The sequence below is a fragment of the Leucopleurus acutus genome, assembly GCF_964270905.1.
Source record: "Leucopleurus acutus genome assembly, chromosome: 7".
NCBI classification, from domain to species: Eukaryota; Metazoa; Chordata; class Mammalia; order Artiodactyla; family Delphinidae; genus Leucopleurus; species Leucopleurus acutus.
The window spans coordinates 46,614,938-46,636,426 of NC_139150.1; the positions used below are offsets into that span (position 1 = coordinate 46,614,938).

A 21,489-nucleotide genomic window follows, 5' to 3' on the forward strand; every position below is an offset into this window, starting at 1 on the left:
ATTCCAAGTCTGTCAGAGAACAGAAAGTTTCACAGCAGCATAAAAAGCATGAAAAGCCAAAAACATAATAACTGGCCTTAGTGGCCAGAGCAGCTGTGCTTCGTACCCTTATCACAGGTTTCGGCTTTGTAAATTAATTCGTCTGCAAATAGTGCCCTCTCTCCAGATGCAGCTTCAATGCTGTAGCACTGGTTTCTTAAGGATTTAAGTTTAAAGTCAAGGGCTTCCTGCCCTAGGTGTTACAAATAAGTAGTGTCGTTTTCTTTTTGCTCCCAGTTTGTTCATCCAATCATAACCCAGTATGCAAATAAACCTTAGCCCATGCAGATAAAAAGGAACAAATAAAGCCAAGTGCTCTATCAGAACCAAATCGCTGAGCCTGTCACCTGTGTTCCAGGAGCTGAACCAGAAATGTCGTCCTCTGCCATGCCAGATGTACCTGTCCCACTCACCAATTTGAAGTTTCAATATACTAAGGTTAGTACAACTTCTATTTGCTGTTTTGCCTCAGTTTTATAAAAACTACGTTTATTTAAAGCATAAAAGGTCAATTTAAGTAAACTTGTGTAAAGAGCCCTTTGCAAATATAAAAATAAAAGGCTTGCAAAATGCCGGTCTGGGTTTAGTGTCTTGATCAAATAATGAATTCTAAATTGTATCAGGCAACTTTTCATAAATTTATTTCTTAAAATATTTCTGAGTGAAAGGAATTCTCTTCGTTGTAAAAGGTTCTTGTGCCAGGATTCAGGGGACTTTACTAAGCAGTTCTATTAACTTTCAGCAGAGCCTAGCATGTGTGATAGGAGAGGCAAATACTAGAGAAACTTACTGGAAACAGACAAACAAATGGGAATGTTTTTTTAAAAAGGAAAAAAAAGAGAGAAACAGAGCATAGTGAAGTAACATGATTTTTATATATGTCAAATGAGTGTCAAAATTGAAAGACCTCAGTCTGATAACTGGATGAAGAAAACTCCAGTTACAAAAAAATTCATGGGACTTGCATTATTTAGCATATTTGGGGAAAGAAAGCATTCTTATTTATTTCTTCAGCCAAATTTGCTGCCATTGGAGCCAGTATGTAATTGTTAGCTGATAAATATTTACAGAAACAAGAGCAGAAGCCAGACCCAGATTTAAAAATCCACAGCTAGAGAGAAGGAGGAAATGGATCCTATTTGAGTCGATCAGGAGTATCTCTGAACTTTGCCTGTTTCACACTGTTACATTCCTGCTTTCTAGTCAGAGCCTAGAACTCCCAGAAAAACAAATAAAACAAACAAAACCAATCTAACCAAAATCATTTAAAAAGTGAGCTTTGTGGTGTGATGCAGAAAGGAAGGTAAGAAAGGAACTATTCCCACTCAGGGAGAGCCATTTTCCTGTCTGAATTAACCAATGAAAAACCAAGAGCATTATACGTTAATGATAAAGTCCTGCTATTATTAAATTGTTTCCTTACTTGCGACCACGGATGCTTTTGAAATCCTAAAGTCTGTTACATTTTCATTTTCATAAGTACAACAAATGAGGAAGTTATTCAGCTATTTTCCATAGTAGAGATCAGATTGTGCCTTTAACATGGTTGACCAACAGCTACAAAGTGTATTAAAGTATTATTTTCACAAGCTTTTATTAAAAGGGAAAATATTTTTTGTCGGTTTGATTTTATTCCAAATGGGAATATGAAAAATGCGATGACACTATATATACCGTCCAAAAATTTTGCACTTGGCAAAGTTATGCCCAAAAGATAACAAGACTCCAGTTTTGCCAACTTTCTTAACTCTGTTATTCACAAGAAATTTCGATCCAAGGTAAGTACATTTAAAAATGCATTCACTTCATAAAGATCAAAACCATTGGCAATGATTGAATTATACCCTTACTATTATAGGAGTCTTTTTTTTTTTTTCTATACTACCTGGGAAGATATTTTGGTAGTCTGAATGTCACTTTTTTTGAAAATCTGGTTTGCAGAAGTTTGCAGTCTTCCTTATATGTGAATCTCCAGGGACATCTAGTATGAAATATTCTTTCTACTGAATTAAGCTTCATTTAGTAGTTATTAATTAAACATGTGAGAAACAGTAGTAGACAAATGAGATGGTCCTTAAAATCTAACATACAAAAAAAAATCTAACATACAAACACAGATCTAGTGATTCTTTAACACATAGAGATGATTTTAAGATTAAAGTCTCCTGTTCACTTAAAAGTCATTACACAAGAACACCCTCTAGGGAAACTAACTGACCTTCGTGTTCAAAAGGAGGCAAGATTCCAAGAGCAGAAATTTACTCTTGCATATAAGAACTTTTCTGGGTAAAAATGCCCAGTGCAAGTCAGTGAATTTTGATTGCTCACACATCTTCTCTACAAATCTGTTCTGCTCAGATACCATTTTATTGTCTGATTTATTGGTTACAGCATTTTCACACTTGGGAGGACACCAGTTATGTATGTAATTAAATCTAAATGGGTGAGCTTTTTCAAATGCCTTTGCATTTTCTTTTTACTGTGCCTCACTGAAGAATTGTATTGGATTTGCACTTGCAAGAGGAGTTGGAAAATGATGGTTATTAACTAAGTTTCCGGGTTGCAAACCAAATAAGCAAGGATTTTATAGTGTCTGAGAAATTACCTTCTATAGCTAGCCCCTAAACTCTATTATTTTTCTCCCACTGTTTTAGTGTCCGTCTTTATTATCGCTAGAATGTATTGGTCATTGGGGCAAGGCGGAGGGAAGAGACAAGCAAAATTGAGTAACCAAAAACTATTACAACTATGGTAGAAGAACTACACGCCCTCTCAAGCTTGAGACTGCCTCTCATCCAAACAAAAGACATCGCTGTCTCTTATGACTTATTTTCTAGTACAGTCGGTTTAATTTTTTAAGGTGCATAAAACAGAGATCAGAGTTTAAGAAATACTTTCTAAAATGATACCAAAGTTTTTAGAACTTAAAACCTCAATAACATCATTATAAATGCACATAAACTCAGATTTCATCTCTATTCTCATTTTCCCCTTTTCCAATTCTAAACAAACCCTACATCTGCCAACTCATCTGTTTTGTTGAGCTTTTAAATAATGAGGTTCTTCGGAAATTATGTGATCTTTGGGCAAACTACATTACCTCTCTCTGCCTTGGTTTCCTTACATGGAAAATAGGAATTCCTAAGGTGGAAAAAAGCATTAAATGAGTTTAATGCATTTAAGGCACTTGAAACAGTGCTTGGCACATGGGAAGTGATCGATTAACATTAGCTATCCTAGTCCTATTTATTTTTCTGAATTCCTTCCAATTTTCCAGAGCCTTCTTTTACTCAGCCTTTCCTAGACCTGTTTCCCACAAGTGTCCCTCTCATCTCATTCTCTTTTCCAAGGCTTTCTGTCACTCTTTCTTGCACAGTCATGCCCCACCTGACAGGACCGCATTGGAGCGAAGTTCCAGGGGTTGATCTGGGATTTCAGGGATCAAGAACTTTCTCTTACAGGATTTGGTAAATTTGTTTTCCATTCTCCCTTCATAACACTGTTTTCTACCTTAAAAGACAAATAGAAAATTCAAGAAGAAAGCTTTCTCAGACAGGATTCAAACCCCAAAATATTTAACTTGACTCTTAAATGTAACTCATTGAATAATGATTTATTCATGCTGGAAAAGATCTTCATCAGCTAATGACATTTCACACACACCCCCACACACCCATACCCACACACACATGAAATATCATAGTTAAGTTTCATTGTGTTTACTCTGTGCCAATGACTGTTTAAGTCCTTTACAATGATTTTATTTACTCCTTACAATAACCCTATGAGAACATTACTATTCCTGTTTTGTAGATGAGGACACTGAAGAACAGAGTGGCTAAGTAACTTGGCTTAAGTTACACAGCTAGTAAATGACAAAGCTAGACTTGGAATGCTGGCAGTCTCAGCCCTCACACCAACAAGTGACTTGTCTAAGACCAATATCACTACTTTGGGACATGGCGTTGCTGACATCCTATTCTACCTTTATTCTGTCTTTCATTTGTCCATTCCTGATTACTGGAGGGGCCATGCCCATGAGCCTTTCCAGCTGTTGCTCTGCTGTTCCCAGGCCAACAGGAGGAAGTTTGCCACCAACTTAGAAAAAGAGGAGAACAATAAGGAAGGTTGGAAATAAACAGACTCTCTGCTTTGATGGAAAAGGTGGCCTTTGGGCTGGGAGAGACCATGATGCAGAGGACTTTGACATAGGTGTGCAATTTCTACGTGGACTGCATTTCTTCAACCCATAGGGAATAATAATACATTTTGGTTAGAGGAGGAGATATTTTCCTAGATTTCTGGTATTATTGTTTAACCCATGTGGGTTAAAGATATATTTTTGATAAAGAAGAGTTATGAATCATTGAATACTATGTGCTAGGCACAATTTAAAGTGTTTTCTTCCCCTACTATTATCTCCTTTTAAATTCTTACAACAAACAAATTCAGACCACATGCAGTTCCAAATACTCCACTCTCTTCACTCATTTCTCCCTTTTTCCCTTCCTCTCTCCCATTTTACCTCCCTTTATTTAACAAATCATTGAATGACTGTTCTGTGCTAGGTCTTATGATATAAGAAAGCTAGTATGATTCTTGCCTCATGGAGCTTATATTCCTGCAGGGTGTGGGGTGGGAAGGAAGGAAGCAAGTAAGTAAATACTTTAATCACAAATTGTGTTAAATGCTAAAAAGAAGAAAACAAAGCTGAGACAATATGAGGGGAAGAGCTTACTTTGGATGAGGTATCAGGGAAGGGGGAACCTGAGGGATGCAGAGCATAAGGTGGCCATGGAACGTGGGGAAACAAAGATCCAGAGGTAATAACACGTGCAGGGACGTCTGCGGACACGTTTGGTATATTCAAAGAACTATCAAAAGGCAAACATAGCCGGAATAAAGTGAGGAAGAGAGAGCATGGAAGAGATAAGACTTGAGATGGAGCCTCCAGCCAGACTGCCTGATGGATTTCATTTGAGGGAAACCACTGAGGGGTGCTTAAAACAGGACAGGACTTATGTTGAAGACAAAGACGATTGTGCCGTGGCACTGCTTTCATTTGGGAAATCTTTTTAAGTCCCCACTGACTGAAGCAATATTTTGTTTGCTTTTGGCTTGGAAGCAGTTGAACAAATAGCTGGATGGCTGCAAGGTGCAGTGGCTTAACAAGATAAACCCGGCTTCAATTTCTAGCTCTTCTACTTATTTAATGATATGACCTTGGCCAAGCTTCTAATCTCCTTGAGTTTCAGTTCCCTTGTCTGTAAATTGGGAATAATAATGACTACCTTGGAAAGTGGCTGTGAGAATTAAGTGAGGTAATTTGTGTAAAGTGCCCAGCACTTATTAGCTCCTTGGTCCAGGCTCTCTTTAACCCTCTCCTTCCCAAGATGACTCCTAGAATTCTAAAAATTTTCAGTTGCCAATGTAAGTGGAACAAATACTTGCACTGCTTGTCAAAGTTCAAAACTACTTTCATCTGCTGGTCTCATCTGAAGTTTATAATTAACCACCGGGAAGGAGCTAGGGAAGATGTTACTTGTGACCCATTTTAGAGCTGAGGGACCTGAGCTCAGCTTAAGTGACTTGCCCAAGGTCACAGTTTTTAAGAGGCAAGCACAGAATGAACCGGATTCTGAATCTTATTTCAGATCTGATTCTTTTCCACATGGTTTCATATTTTTCCTAAATATTAAAAATAGTAGTATTTGAATCTCACTGGATCGTCTCTAACAAATGCTTTTGCACCTGTTATTTAATTTGTATCATTCATTCCTTTATCCGATAGAGAGAATGGAAATTTGGATGATAAGAGAAGAGAGATAATTTGGACACTAGATCCCGAAACACGTGGACTAATAGAAAGAAGATACTCTAGAGCAGTATATCTCAAATTTGATTGTGTAAGTGCCTCAGTTAGAGACCATGTTGAAACACAGATTCTGATGCTGTAGGTATGGGGTGAGGTATGAAATTCTGCAACTCTAACAGACTTAAAGGTTTTGCTGATGCTACTCAAAGCATGGTCCATTGACCAGCAGCAACTGTCTAAAAGTTTTGGGTCAGCCTTATAACTTACCTACAGTGATCACCATCTAATTACTTAGGGACTTGACTTCCTATTTCTCCCAGAAACTCACTCACACCCAGCCAGGTCAGAAGCGCTTACTTTCTCTTTCAGTGCCTGAGTCCAGCAAGAACTATATCATGGCCACAAACCAGTGATGAAACCAACTATTGATTTTGATCCTGGGAGATAAACATTCTCTAAGAATGCAATATTTTAGCTTATCTCTGAAGACAGTGTCTTGGCAAATTGTTTTGTTCTCTGGCACCTGCCTGGCTTCAAGAAAACCTAATCAACAAAATCCTAAAGTAAATAGCACATACCCAAAAGAGGGTGTTATTCCCATTTCATGAGGACCCTCAGGACTACAAGTGTTCACATGATTTCTTTAAACTGGACTTCACCTAATGGATTTGTCATTAACTACTTCTCAGACTAAGGGGGCAGGGTGAGAAAAACTCTTGAAGAGTATGAGAAACAACTCATTTGAAGAGCAACCCAAAGTTAGATTAGTGCCTCTGAAATGGCATGGGTAATCTACGGGATGATATAACCCAGATCAGCCAAAAAGAACCCTCATGGGAATACAGGCATTGATAAAATGGCCATAAACCTGTCTCAGGGTAGCAATTAGATGGCTTGGGTGGTGGTGGTGGTGGTGGTTTGTGTTTTCATAATGCTATTATAATTGTGGTCAAACCCATTACACATTTACCAGATTTAAGTGGCAACACAGAGCCATGTTCAAAAGAACAGGAGCAATAATTGCTTCATAATTAAACATTTAATTAAGAGCCACTGCTAATCTACAAATCAGAAAAGTAAATATTTGTGTAAACTGGATTTCATCACACTGATTCATTTGGAGTATACACACGTACATATGTATGTGTATGTGTGTGTGTGTGTGTGTGTGTGTGTGTGTGTGCGTGTGTCTGTCTGTCAAAAGTTCCCACAAACACTGGTGATGCTTGCAAGGTATGTAGAGTGTTGCTAATATTTGATTTCTGATGTTATCTCTACCTGATGCCTTTATTGTAATGTTGGAATTATTAATGTATATTTCTTGGCTGGGGGTCTGCACAAACAGCACAGTTCTTAAAATTTTGCCTGAACAGCTACCTCCCTCACCCAGATCCCATTAACTGACTATTTCTACTGCTCTCCCAATACTTTTTCAGAAGTCAAAGGAATGCAAATATCAAACAACTGAATCATGCTCTCCATTTGGCACTTTCTTCAGAAGGAAGAAGGCTTATATGCGAGCAATTATCTTATTGGGTCTTGATAATTGTTAAATATTAAATATATACAGAACTTTCTAGTGCTTCTGCATCTTACCTCTTTGATATAGGGTATATATGATGTATGGAAATTATCGATGAGTGTTTTTGTCATTTATGGGACAAAATGAAGTTGTGGCTCAAAACAGAAATGCCTTAGCATCTTTTCTTTTCCCCTAATTGAATTGAAAAGGCTGAAAGGTTTTTCAAAGAACAAGAAAGAATAGAGTATACACTCATGTTATTGAACTCAGACTATAATATAAAACAGAAATGAAAGGAAAATTTTATTTCTCTTACTTTTCTTTTGGTCACCCCCTCATTTTGTTTTCATTCTTTTGACTGCAGTTAAGTATTTTCTTCCCATCTGTTATTTCCTCCTTAATTTCCTTTTAGACATTTTTACTTTGAGTCTCAACATTTTGCTTTGCAAAATGGGTTGCATTTGGGTTAAAAGTACTTGCTAGAGATCTAGCTTTGATTCTTTTAAATGTTTAACACCTGACTTTTGTTCAGTCTCTCTCTCTTATTATTGAACCCCCATCTTGTTCTTTCTCCCTGCCCTCACCCCCCACCCTCACGGGCTCTGGTGCTTTTTAGGTTCCTAATGCTGAGAAAAGTTTACACATTTACAGCATCCATCACTTCCTATACGTTTACAACAGTACCCATCACTTCACATGCCCGAGACCTAGGCTCTCAGGTTTGGAATTTCACACAGGTGACATAAAATGGAGAATCTCATCAAACTTCCTCACTCTTGGCATGACTTAAAAGAAATTCTTTGTACGTTGAAAATGTGAAATCTGTTAAAATCTCTCTGCCACCAAGAAAGCATTGGCTTCTCTTACGGCATCTGGAGCCGCTGGCCAGGTTGCAGTCCTAAAGAGATAATGTGAATTTAGGGCTCCCCGAGGGACTGTTAGAGGGAGCCAACAGGTTCCAAAAATCTCATATCAGCAGATAAGGCTAATAGGTTTTATTTGCCTATTAGTCAAACCTAACTTGATCTAAACCAGACATATTTTGAAGAAAGTGCTTATTTATTTAGAATTGTAGCTTTATACTAAACACACTAAGATATAATAACTTTTCCTCAGGAAAGCCTTTTTTTCCTTCAAAATTATGATTTATTGTTGGACACTAAACTACATTCAGGAAACAGCCAGTTTTTTTTATCAAAGGTTATGTACTGCATCTCTTAAAATCTGACATATCTAAAATTTAAAGAGTAAAAATCAATTTTTAAGTTGCTTCAACATTTCCATTGATTGTTTCCCCAAATAAGAAGCACTTGAAGTTTAAGAGTATGAATAGGCATCTATGATTTCCCATCAATATTGTGAACTTTAAGTTGAGTCTACTGCACATATATATTATTCAAAAGTATCCTGAGTCCAAAATTCATAATTAGAATATAGTTAACATAATGGTTAAATAGGATCCAATAATTTTTTTTTTTACTTTTATAGCATGATCCTTTCCCCCCTAAACTTGCTAAAGGCAAATAGCAAATGGAAAATGAGGTTGTAACCATGATAGATCATTTCAACAGGCCTAAAATAGGTTTCATAATCATTATAATAAACATTCATTAACCTACACATCTCCATATAACCATTTTATATAACTACAGGAAGGATGGTTATTCAAAAACATTCAGTCACACAGTTAGCTGGAAGGCAAATATAAACCCAATACAATTAAAACAGAAAAAAAGATGATTAAGATAGTCCCTATCAATAACTTCTCCACAGCTCAGGGGAAGAAAAAGATGGAACAATGCTTGCCTCTCATCTCATTATCTGTGCTGAGTTTTGTTTTCACGCTGCAAGGCCACTGTTTGGGGGAGAATGTGTATCATTCATAATTTGCAGACTATACTGCTGTGTCATTCTCCTCTAAAGCCTTAAGACGTCATGCCTGGAATGTTAGAATGGTCTCCAGGCAAATCCCCTGGACTGTCTGTGCTCCTCAAATCCATTTTGGGTACTGTAAAATCAATATTTCTAAAACATCCATTTGATCCTGTCACTCCCTTATGACATCCAGAATAGAGTCACTCAGGTATCAAGATCCACCACAAACTGGCTTCATTTTCCCTGCTGGAACTTATCTAAGACTTGTTCGCACTGGAACTCTCTGCTTGGGGCTGATCTCTCTACCGTGTTCCAAACACCCCAAGAGGGTTCCCTCCTTCTGCTCCTTGTTTTCCTTTTTTTCTACCAATCCTATCTTCCAGATTGCATTCTTCCAGCCCATGGTCCTCTCTTCCATGAGTTTCACTCTGCAATTTACTGACTAAAGCACTGCTTTGGTCATTGTATTCTACAATCTTTAATTCTTTACTGGCTGATCTTGATATAAATATACTCTCCTCTTAGATCATAAACCACTCGGAAGCAGGGGCCAGAGCTCACTCATCTTCCATGTTTCCATATGACCTTACAGAGTATTTCTCAGCTATCTACACATTATTTGACAAACACTTTTCTGATCAAAGAAAAGTGACCATTTGGGATTATGTGAGTATAAGCACAAATTCAAACAAAAATTAAGTTCACTGTGTTTTCCTTTATTAAAGGTTAAAACTGAATAATGCAGAGTAGTTGCTGGTAACTTGGGATCATCCACAACTGATCTCTTCAGTTGCCTGGAGGCTGACAGATAAATTTGTGTTCTTTAATGCTCATTTACAAAATATTCACTGACTTTAATCTGAAAGGGGAGTTTTATGTGCAGTTTAAATGCAAGAGCCTGATAATAAAAATAGATGGTACATACATATTGTAATGGTTCTTTCACCAAAAGAGATTGTATGAAGGGATTAAAAACAAGTTATAATATATTGAGCGTGTATTATTGAAAAGTTGAAACCACAAATTATCAGGGTGAGAGGACTTAGGTGGGAGCTGGAAAGCTTCACCACAGGCCTATCAAAATATAATACATTCTGTCTCTTCTTTTTATGAGAGTTTTGGTGAAATTATACTGTGGAAGGGTGGAATTCTGGGCATATCTCTGACAGGGTGAGACTTTGTGCTCTCTTAGTTTAGAGATATAAAGTTGGAGGAGGGGATATTATCTTTAGGGCGAGAAGAGGCAGAATTAGACATCTGTGAGTGAATCTGAATCAAGTTTTGCAAGGCTGGCTCAAGAATCTAGAGCAAGTACCATGATGTCTTTAGTTTTCTGTTTATAATTTGATGAGCTGATATGTAGATAGCTAGCTTTAATTCAAAACAGAACATAATAAGTAATTTAATAGTAGGATATTAAAATGCTATGTTAGGAAAGAGAAAAAAAGAGGTTAAATCCAATCGGACAGACTAGTGAAATCTTCATGAGGAAATGACATTTTAAAAGAGTTTGAAGTATGAAGAGAAGAAAATAGTGAAACTCCAGTCTGAGGAACAGCATGAATCAAGGTATGGAGGAGAAAAAAATGCATGGTATTTGAGACAGTAGAATGAGGTTGAAATAAAGGGTAAATTGAGGAAAGAGTGGGATGAAAGGTTGGAAAAGGACATTGGGGCCAAACCATAAGACACCTCAAATGCCATGCTCAGTAGTTTGAGAATGGAGAACCACCTAAAAGTGTTCTGAGGAGGGGACAAAATTTGAACTGGCCTGGCTTAGGAAGGTTATGTTAACAGGGTAAAAATTAAATTTCAATTAGGCAGAGGTGGGGGCAGGGAGAACAGGGGAAAGCTTTTTTATGATAGTATAAAACATAGTGATACAAAAGCATGAGTAGGGATTTTGTGTGCCATTAACAGAAGAGGGAAAGTGTGTGTGCATGTGAGAGAGAGAGAGAATGCAAGAGCAAGTTTTAGAACCTTAGTTTGAGTGAGAGCAGCATAAAGCTAGAGATGACAGTGAGCTGAACTTGGGACACTTAGATTGAGGTGCTTCCCAGCGATCCCATGTGAGGAAAAATAAGAGGTAAAGGCTAAAGACGCATGAAAGAGAATACTCTTTAAGAGTAATTACAGGATTCCATAAAATGTGTTTTTGATAGCTAGAATGCTGATTCACTCCAAGAGACGTTGAGTAAGTCAGTAGTTTTAATCTGAATTTATCTTTCTTCAAGTTGAACTAAGATGCCAATTTTTTTTTTTTTTTTGGAGGCTAATAGGAGTTTTATGCTCTTCGTCTGTATTCCATTACCCTATCAGAGAAACAAGGATTTTCTTGATACCTCTATCTTTCTCAAACCTCCATATATGTGTCTTTGGACATCTAGTCTCTTTATCTGAACTGCTTTGTATCCCTCCCCCTTTATTTATTCACGCCCACATCTTTTTCCTGTCAGTTCCAGGCTAGCATCACAATTCTTTTGAACGCCTCCAAATACATAGGTTATATTGGCAGGAACAGGCAAAGGAGGAGACTTATCCTTCCCCTTGTTTTTTAGCAAATCAAAATATCAGAGTGTACTCATGTGCAGAATATTATAGATATTACCCATACGTAGCTACTGGATTCTAGGTTCTTTGATTCAATTTTAAGTTATTTATTTAAGAGTTCTTTACTGAGGTTAAGGTCACTTGAGGACTGGGATTGTGCTGCACACCTTGGACACTTTGGCTGGGAATTTTTTATTCTGAGGATAAACCAGAAAAACAGACAAACATAACTTTATTCATCATATAAGTGGTACTTCTTAATTTGGCCTCATCAAATGTTTTTATTCTATGAAAAGATGAATATCAAAGCTCTATTAATTTCCATAATGAAATGCAAATTCAGGGCTGCAAAAGTTGAAACTCAGACTTTTTAAATGATGACATACTAACACTTCTTAATATTCTTATTTTTTTATTGTGTACAAAAAACAAAATTCCATTATTTTCTAGATCCTTCTGTTTCTTTAGATGCAGGTCTCTTTCTCATAGATAGCACTAAGAAATCTAGTATCTGATTTCAAATGAGGACAAATAATTTATTAGATAATCTTTTAAAAAGGAGAATGAAACCCTTATGCCTTTAAAAAGTCGATGAAAAAATGTCACTAAGCCAATTTTTTTCTAAGCAATCTTCTTTTAAAATCCTCCCTCAGGCTACTTTCAAGACAGTAAAATAAAGGATCAAAAAATAGTCACTTATGATACCAAATCACCAGTAGCCCAAAATGAGCATGTTCAGAATCTTAAGTAGAAAATAGACAGTGATTCATAAAGATCAAGCCCACTCAAGCCTTCGCTCTTACCTCAAATTTATGGCTAACAGCATCTTTTTCTAGGTTGTCTTCTCCAGTCTGTATTTTCTATTCTTTAAATGACCTCATATCTTAGTGAAATTTTAAAGTATTACCTTATCTTACTGTGTGTATGTGTGCATGCGTGTGTATCTGTGAATGTGTGTGTAAAATGTCTTAAACGGCTAAAATATTCTTGGAGGGGGCAGGTAGGTGAGGGAGGTGAGGATGTAATATTGGCTTCACCTATGCATTCTGTAGTGCTTTAGTTTAAGTTTATAAAGAGTTTCCGAAATTTGCTGCATTATTTAAATGCCTTTTTAAAAAATAGGTCTTTATTGGAGTATAATTGCTTCATAATACCATGTTAGTTTCTGTTGCACAAAAAAGCGAATCAGCCATATGCATACACATGTCCCCATATCCCCTCCCTCTTGAGCTTCCCTCTCATCCTCCCTATGCCACCCCTTTAGGTCATCGCAAAGCACCGAGCTGATCTCCCTGTGCTACGCTGCTGCTTCCCACCAGCCAACTATTTTACATTCGGCAGAGTATATATGTCGATGCTACTCTCACTTCACCCCAGCTTCACCCTCCCACCCCATGTCCTCAAGTCCATTCTCTATGCCTACCTCTTTATTCCTGCCCTGCAACTAAGTTCATCAGTACCTTTTTTTTTTTTTTAGATTCCACGTATATGTGTTAGCACATGGTATTTGTTTTTTTCTTTCTGACTTACTTCACTCTGCATGAGAGACTCTAGGTCCATCCACCTCACTACAAATAACTCAATTTTGTTTCTTATTATGGCTAAGAAATATTCCATTGTATATATGTGCTACATCTTCTTTATCCATTCATCTGCTGATGGACATTTAGGTTGGTTCCATGTCCTGGCTATTGTAAAGAGTGCTGCAATGAACATTGTGCTGCATGTCTCTTTTTGAATTATGGTTTTCTCAGGGTATATGTCCAGGGGTGGGGTGCTGGGTCATATGGTAGATCTATTTTTAGTTTTTTAAGGAAACTCCATACTCTTCTCCATAGTGGTTGTATCAATTTACATTCCCACCAACAGTGTAGGAGGGTTCCCTTTTCACCACACCCTTTCCAGAATTTATTGTTTCTAGGTTTTTTGATAATGGCCATTCTGACTGGCATGAGGTGATACCTCATTATAGTTTTGATTTGCATGTCTCTAATAATTAGTGATGTTGAGCATTTTTTCATGTGCCTCTTGGCCATCTTTATCTTCCTTGGTCAAATGTCTGTTTAGATCTTCCACCCATTTTTGGATTGGGTTGTTTGTCTTTTTGATATTGAGCTCCATGAGCTGTTTGTATATTTTGGAGATTAATCCTTTGTCTGTTGATTCATTTGCAAATATTTTCTCCCATTCTGAGGGTTGTCTTTTTGTTTTGTTTATGGTTTCCTTTGCTGTGCAAAGGCTTTTAAGTCCCATTTGTTTATTAATTTTTTTTATTTCTGTCACTCTAGGAGGTGGGTCAAAAAAGATCTTGCTGTGGTTTATGTCAAAGAGTGTTTTTCCTATGTTTTCCTCTAAAAGTTTTATAGTGTTTGTTTTACATTTGAGTCTTTAATCCATTTGGAGTTTATTTTTGTGTATGGTGTTAGGGAGTGTTCTAATTTCATTCTTTTACATGTACCTGTCCAGTTTTCCCAGCACCACTTATTGAAGAGGCTGTCTTTTCTCCACTGTATGTTCTTGCCTCCTTTGTCGTAAATTAGGTGCCCATATGTGCGTGGGTTTATCTCTGGGCATTCTATCCCGTACTATTGATCTATATTTCTGTTTTTGTGCCAGTATCATACTGTCCTGATTACTGTAGCTTTGTGGTATAGTTTGGAGTCAGGGAGCCTGATTTCTTCAACTCTGTTTTTCTTTCTCAAGATTGCTTTGGCTATTCGGGGTCTTTTTTGTTTCCATACGAATTGTAAGATTTTTTTTTCTAATTCTGTGGAGAATGCCATTGGTAGTTTGATAGGGATTGCACTGAATCTGTAGATTGCTTTGGGTAGCATACACATTTTCACGGTGTTGATTCTTCCAATCCAAGAACATGGTATATTTCTCCATCTGTTTATGTCATCTTTGATTTCTTTCATCAGTGTTTTATAGTTTTCTGAGTAAGTCTTTTGCCTCCTTAGGCAGGTTTATTCCTCGGTATTTTATTCTTTTTGTTGCAGTGGTAAATGGGAGTGTTTACTTAATTTCTATTTCTGAGTTTTTGTTGTTGGTGTATAGGAAAGCCAGAGATTTCTGTGCATTAATTTTGTATCCTACAACCTTACCAAATTCATTCATTAGTTCTAGTAGTTTTCTGTTGGCGTCTTTAGGATTTTCTATGTATAGTATCATGTCATCTGCAAACAGTGACAATTTTACTTCTTCTTCTCCAATTTGTATTCCTTTTATTTCTTTTTCTTCTCTGATTGCCACAGCTACAACTTCCAAAACCTTGTTGAATAAGAGTGGTGAGAGTGGACATACTTGTCTTATTCCTGATCTTAGTGGAAATGCCTTTAGTTTTTCACCATTGAGTACGATGCTTGCTGTGGGTTTGTCATATATGGCCTTTATTATGTTGAGGTAGTTTCCCTCTATGCCCACTATCTGGAGAGTTTTTTATCATAAATTGGTGTTGAATTTTGTCAAAAGCTTTTTCTGCACCTATTGAGATGATCATATGATTTTTTATTCTGCAGTTTGTTCATATGTTGTATCACATTGATTGATTTGCATATATTGACAAATCTGTGCATCCCTGGGATAAATCCCATTTGATCATGGTGTATGATCCTTTTACTGTGTTGTTGGATTCTGTTTGCTAGTATTTTGTTGAGGATTTTTGCATCTATGTTCCTCAGTGATATTGGCCTGTAGTATTCGTTCTTTGTGACATCTTTGTCTGCTTTTGGTATCAGGGTGATGGTGGCCTCGTAGAATGAATTTGGGAGTGTTTCTCCCTCTGCAATTTTTTGGAAGAGTTTGAGAAGGATCAGTGCTAGCTTTTCTCTAAGTGTTTGATAGAATTCGCCTGTGAAGCCATCTGGTCCTAGACTTTTGTTTGTTGGAAGATTTTTCATTATGGTTTCAATTTCATTACTTGTGATAGGTTGTTTATATTTCCTAATTCTTCCTGGTTCTGTCTTGGAAAATTGTACCTTTCCAAGAATTTGTCCATTTCTTTGTGGTTCTCCATTTTATTGGCATATAATTGTATGTAGTAGTCTCTTATAATCCTTTGTATTTCTGCAGTGTCAGTTGTGATTTCTCCTTTTTCATTTCTAATTTTAGTGATTTGCATCCTCTCCCTTTTTTTCTTGATGAGTCTGGCTAAGGGTTTATCAATTTTGTTTATCTTCTCAAAGAACCAGCTTTTAGTTTTATTGATCTTTGCTATTGTTTTCTTCATTTCTATTTCATTTATTTCTGCTCTGATCTTTATGATTTCTTTCTTCTACTGACTTTGCGTTCTCTTCTTCTTTCTCAAGTGATTTAAGTGTAGCATTAGATTGTTTATTTGGGATTTTTCTTGTTTCTTGAGGTGAGACTGAATTGCTGTAAACTTCCCTCTTAGAACTGCCTTTGCTTCATCCCATAGGTTTTGGGTCGTCGTGTTTTTGTTGTCACTTGTTTCTATGTATTTCTTTGTTTCTTCTTTGATTTCTTCAGAGATCTCTTGATTATTTAGTAGCACACTCTTTAGCCTCCATGTATTTTTGTTTCTTACAGTGTTTTTCCCTGTAATTGATTTCCAATCTCATAACGTTGTGGTCAGAATAGATGCTTGATACAATTTCAATTTTCTTAAATTTTCCGAGGCTTGATTTGTGACCCAAGATGTGATGTATCCTGGAAAATGTTTGTGTGCACTTGAGAAGAAAGTGTATTCTGTCACTTTTGGGTGGAATGTTTTATAAATATCAGTTAGATCTATCTGGTCTTGTGTCATTTAAAGCTTGTGTTTCCTTATTTATTTTCTGTTTGGATGATCTGTCCATTGGTGTAATTGGGGTGTTCAAGTCCCCTACTATTATTTTGTTACTGTTGATTTCTCCTTTCATGGTTGTTAGCATTTTCTTTATGTATTGAATTTCTCCTATGTTGGGTGCATAAACATTTATAATTGTTATATCTTCTTCTTGGATTGATCCTTTGATCATTATGTAGTGTCCCTCCTTACCTCTTGTAACAGTCTTTATTTTAAAGTCTATTTTATCTGATACGAGTATTGCTACTCCAGCTTTCTTTTGATTTCCATTTGCATGGAATATCTTTTTCCATCCCCTCATTTTCAGTCTCTATGTGTCCCTAGGTCTGAAGTGGGTCTCTTGTAGACAGCATATAGATAGGTCTTGTTTTTGTATCCATTCAGCAAGCCTGTGTCTTTTGGTTGGAGCATTTAATCCACTTACATTCAAGGTTATTATAGATATGTATATTCCTATTACCGTTTTTCTTAATTGTTTTGGGTTTGTTTTTGTGGGTCTTGTTCTTCTCTTGTGTTTACTGCTTAGAGAAGTTTCTTTAGCATTTGTTGTAAAGCTGGTTTGGTGGCGCTGAATTCTCTTAGCTTTTGCTTGTCTGAAAAGCTTTTAACTTCTCCATCGAATCTGAATGACATCCTTGCTGGGTAATCTTGGTTGCAGGTTTTTCCGCTTTCATCACTTTAAGTATATCCTGCCACTCCCTTCTGGCCTGCAGAGTTTCCACTGAAAAATCAGCTGATAACCTTATGGGGATTCCTTTGTATGTTATTTTTTGGTTTTCCCTTGCTGCTTTTAATATTTTTTTCTTTGAATTTAATTTTTGTTAGTTTGATTAATATGTGTCTTGGTGTGTTTCTCCTAGGGTTCATCCTGTATGGGGCGCTCTGTGCTTCCTGGACTTGGGTGACTATTTCCTTTCCCATGTTAGGGAAGTTTTCCACTATAATCTCTTCAAATATTTTCTCAGACCCTTTCTTTTTCTCTTCTTCTTCTGGGACCTCTATAATTTGAATGTTGGTGCATTTAGTGTTGTCCCAGAGGTCTCTGAGATTATCTTCAATTCTTTTCATTCTTTTTTCTTTATTCTGCTCCTCGGCAGTTATTTCTACCATTTTGTCTTCCAGCTCACTTATTCGTTCTTCTGCCTCAGTTATTCTGTTATTGATTTCTTCTAGTGTATTTTTCATTTCAGGTATTGTGTTGTTCATCTTTGTTTGTTTGTTCTTTAGTTCTTCTAGATCTTTGTTAAACATTTCTTGTATTTTCTCAATCCATGCTTCCATTCTATTTCTGAGATTCTGGATCATCTTTACTATCATTACTCTGAATTCTTTTTCAGGTAGATTGCCTCTTTCCTCTTTATTTATTTGGTCTTGTAGGTTTTCACCTTGCTCCTTCATCTGTGACATTATTTTGCCATCTCATCTTTTTTTTTTGATGAGTGGGATTGTGTTCCTGTTTTACTGGTTGTTTGGCCTGAGGCTTCCAACACTGGAGTTCGTAGGCTATTGAGTAGAGCTGGGTCTTGGTGCTGAGATGAGGATCTCTGTGAGACTTCACTCTGATGAATATATTCCCTGGGGTCTGAGGTTCTCTGTTAGTCCAGTGTGTTGGACTTGGAGCTCCAGTTCATGGAGCTTCCCCCCGACCCTGGGCTCCGTGAACCAAGATCCCTCAAGCCGTGTGGTGTGGCAAAAAAAAAAAACAACCCAAAACAATAACAAAGTAAAAAATAAAATTAGACTAGGAAAGTACCAGATATGTTAGAAAGAATGTAAAAATAAAAATATAGATGAATCAACAACTGGAAGGTACATCAGTGCCACAATAGTAAAAAAGAGGAGGGAAAAGAAAAAAAAGGTGGGGAAGGCCTTGGCTGTGGAGGGTGGGGCCTAAGCAAGGGTGAGGTTTGAATGGTGGGCGGGGCCAGTGCTCAGGACCCACAGGGCTGGAAAAGGCCCTGGGGGCATGGGAGGGTGGGGTTTTAGGCTCAAGGAACAGAAGGGGCACAGGCGTGGCCCCCACCCCTGGTCTCAGAGGGCAGGGGACCTCATCTGGGAGCCCAGCAGGCTTCCTGGGCTTGAGTGGGCGGGGAAAATGTCCTCCTCTCCTCTACTGCTCCTCTGGTCTGGGGTCTGGGAGGGCCCCTCCCGCCTGCCTCTCCTGATCTCCCCGAGCCTCCCTCCTATGCCCCCAAGGACACACATGGCCTGGAGGGGGCTTTGGAGGGCAGGGGATCAACCCAGGAGCTCAGCAGGCTCCCTGTGCCCAAGTGGGCCAGGCAATCTCCCTTCGCTCCTCTCCCGCTCTTCCCAGAGAGTCTCTCCTACCTGCCTCTCCTGATCTCCCCGGCCTCAGGGGCACCGATCCTGTCTGGCCTCCACTTCCCCTCCCCCTTCAGTCCCCCTACATCCTACCGGTTCACTCTGGGGTTCCTCCCGTCTCCTTGGGTGTCAGAGTCCCCCACCAGCAGCTGGCAGTCACCCTAGTTGTGGGGAGATGCTAACTCCATGTCTTCCCACACTGCCATCTTGACTCTGCCCTTAAATATCTTTTTATTTACCTTTTCTCCTTCTCTGCAGATATTCATAAACAATGAATGGCATAGTTCAGTGAGTGGCAAGAAATTTCCAGTCTTTAATCCTGCAACTGAGGAGAAACTATGCGAGGTAGAAGAAGGAGATAAGGTAAGTTTTATAACACTAGTTCCATTTTATGCCACCATTCTGAGCTCCCAATCTCCTTCCATGTTCAAACAGACATGTCATGAAAACATGGTTTCCAGGTCATCTGGGGAAATGTTCTTGGTACATAATGGGTACTCACTAGTCATGCAATGATGATGAGCCTGTGCTTGTGCTTCTGGGTGTGGTGATTCTTTTCATATTATTTTCCTTGCTTTTCAATTGAAATAGTGTCTGTATTTATTGTACAAATAGACTGCATATGAAGTGAGTGGTCATACATTTAAAAAGCAGAGAAATCCTTTATTCATACAAAATTTTTTAAGTTGCAAAAGGAAACTAAAAAATCTTAATATAGGGCTTTTGTAATGATACATTGCCAAGTTATTTCATTAAAAATCATTGAATTTATATTGATCAGTACCTTAAAAATTGAATTTTAAAGTGACTTAAATTGAATCACAAATTAAGTGTTGTTGCTTGCTAGCTAATAATACTAACAACAAAAATTAACTTTTATAATGATAATTTTTAATACAAATTAAAAAAAAATTTAATACACAAAGCAACCCTACGTATTGCTGTTAGCCACTTTTACAAATGATGATGAAACAGCAGAATGAAAAGGTTGAGTAATTTACTCAAGAAGATATTGCTAATAAATAATGAAATCAGCATTCAGCTGCTGTGCTTCTGTCCCCGGAGCCTGTGTCTGGCAGGGCTACTGCCTTACCTTGTTATTATTATACAAGAGAGGGTAATATTAAATAGGCCAGGGAGTGAAGAGAGTATAAAAGCCTTCAGAATTTTTACCTGAACACATACCTTAAAAAGCATATGGTCTAATTTGAAATGATTTTTCTGGTCTTTAGCTGTCCAGATGTTATCAAGCTTTTAATTTCTGTTATATAAGATATAAAGAGGTAAAATATTTTGCAGCATGAAAAGACTACTTATTGGAAGATGAAGTCAGCAAAATCCAAGGATAATACTACTTCCGACACTATGTTCAGTTCATGGTAGCAATCATGTGTTCCTGTCCTGTCTCCATTCTTTTGCTATCTTCTTCCCAATCAACTAATCTCAAGGTATTACACCTTGCAAACCTTTTTGAAAATAGTGATAGACCTGAGGGGCTCTTTGGGATTTAGGAAAGGCCCTGGATTCAGGTTGCAGTGTTATCAGAAGAAATAAGACCCATGCCTCAAGGGGCAAGGATGCAGAGTTTAGACAGAGGGGTCAACAGCTTGAGAAGTAGAAGCAACATAGAATGGAGACACACGTCACCTGCTTTCAGATTTCACTTTCTATATATCAGAGTTCACCCGTGCATAAATTCTTCAAGGGCTTCTCATTGCCTCTGGGGGGCGTGGGGGAAACCTTTGTTTCTGGCTTCCATTTTTCCTCATCAATGTAAGAGTTCCAACCTTACGGTGCCCAGTACCATGCCCCAAACATTGCATGTTGATCGCTGCCTCTGGGCCACAGCCACAGTGCAGTCCTTGAGACCTAGTTCAAGTCACCATCTGTGGTAAGGACACAGAAGTTCCACATTTGCATTTACCATTTACCCTCTTTGAGTTCCTGTTCCTTTTTGTGCAAAACAGGGAGATAGGAAAAACTTGGGGGAGCTTAAATAAGAAAATACGTAGTGTTTTAACAGTGCCAGGCATATAATGTAGCCTCAATCATTATAGGTATTACACTTCTTTAAAGCCTTCTCTAACCTTTGCAGGTAGAATTGCTCTCTTCTATGTCATTACAGAACATCACTTATACTTATATTCTATCCCTTGTGTTTTACTGCTTATTGGTTAATTTGTCTGAGACAATATGCTTCTTGTAGAGATTGACATTACATCTCACCTTTATGCCCATGGTATCTAACACCCTATAGATAATGGATAAATGAAATCATTTTCTCTTTCATCAAGCTTTGTTTCCATATACCTCATACACCTTACCTTAGGAATCTAGTACTAAAATGACCACTGACTAAAGCAGTGATTCTTGAAATTTTGGTTGCTTTAGAACTTCTTGGAAGGCTTGTTAAACACAGATCCCTGGACCCCACCCACCCTGAGTTTGTTTCAATAATTCTAGAGTGAGACCTGAGAATTTGTGTTTCTGACAAATTCTTAGCTGATGCTGATGCTGCTGTTTGGGGTAAGGGTAGGGAATACACCTTGATAACCACTG

At 37.7% G+C, this 21,489-nt stretch overlaps 1 protein-coding gene across 1 annotated transcript in view; it reads left to right on the forward strand.

The window, feature by feature from the left end:
• Nucleotides 1-374: 374 nt before the first annotated feature.
• The window catches only part of ALDH1A1 (aldehyde dehydrogenase 1 family member A1), a 53,837-nt gene continuing 32,722 nt past the window's right edge, over nt 375-21,489 (forward strand). Inside the window, exons 1-2 of the mRNA XM_082841970.1 lie at nt 375-477; nt 19,189-19,293. Coding sequence (XP_082698096.1) covers nt 412-477; nt 19,189-19,293 — 171 coding nt within the window. The 5' untranslated portion in view covers nt 375-411. The remainder of the gene's footprint in view (nt 478-19,188; nt 19,294-21,489) is intronic.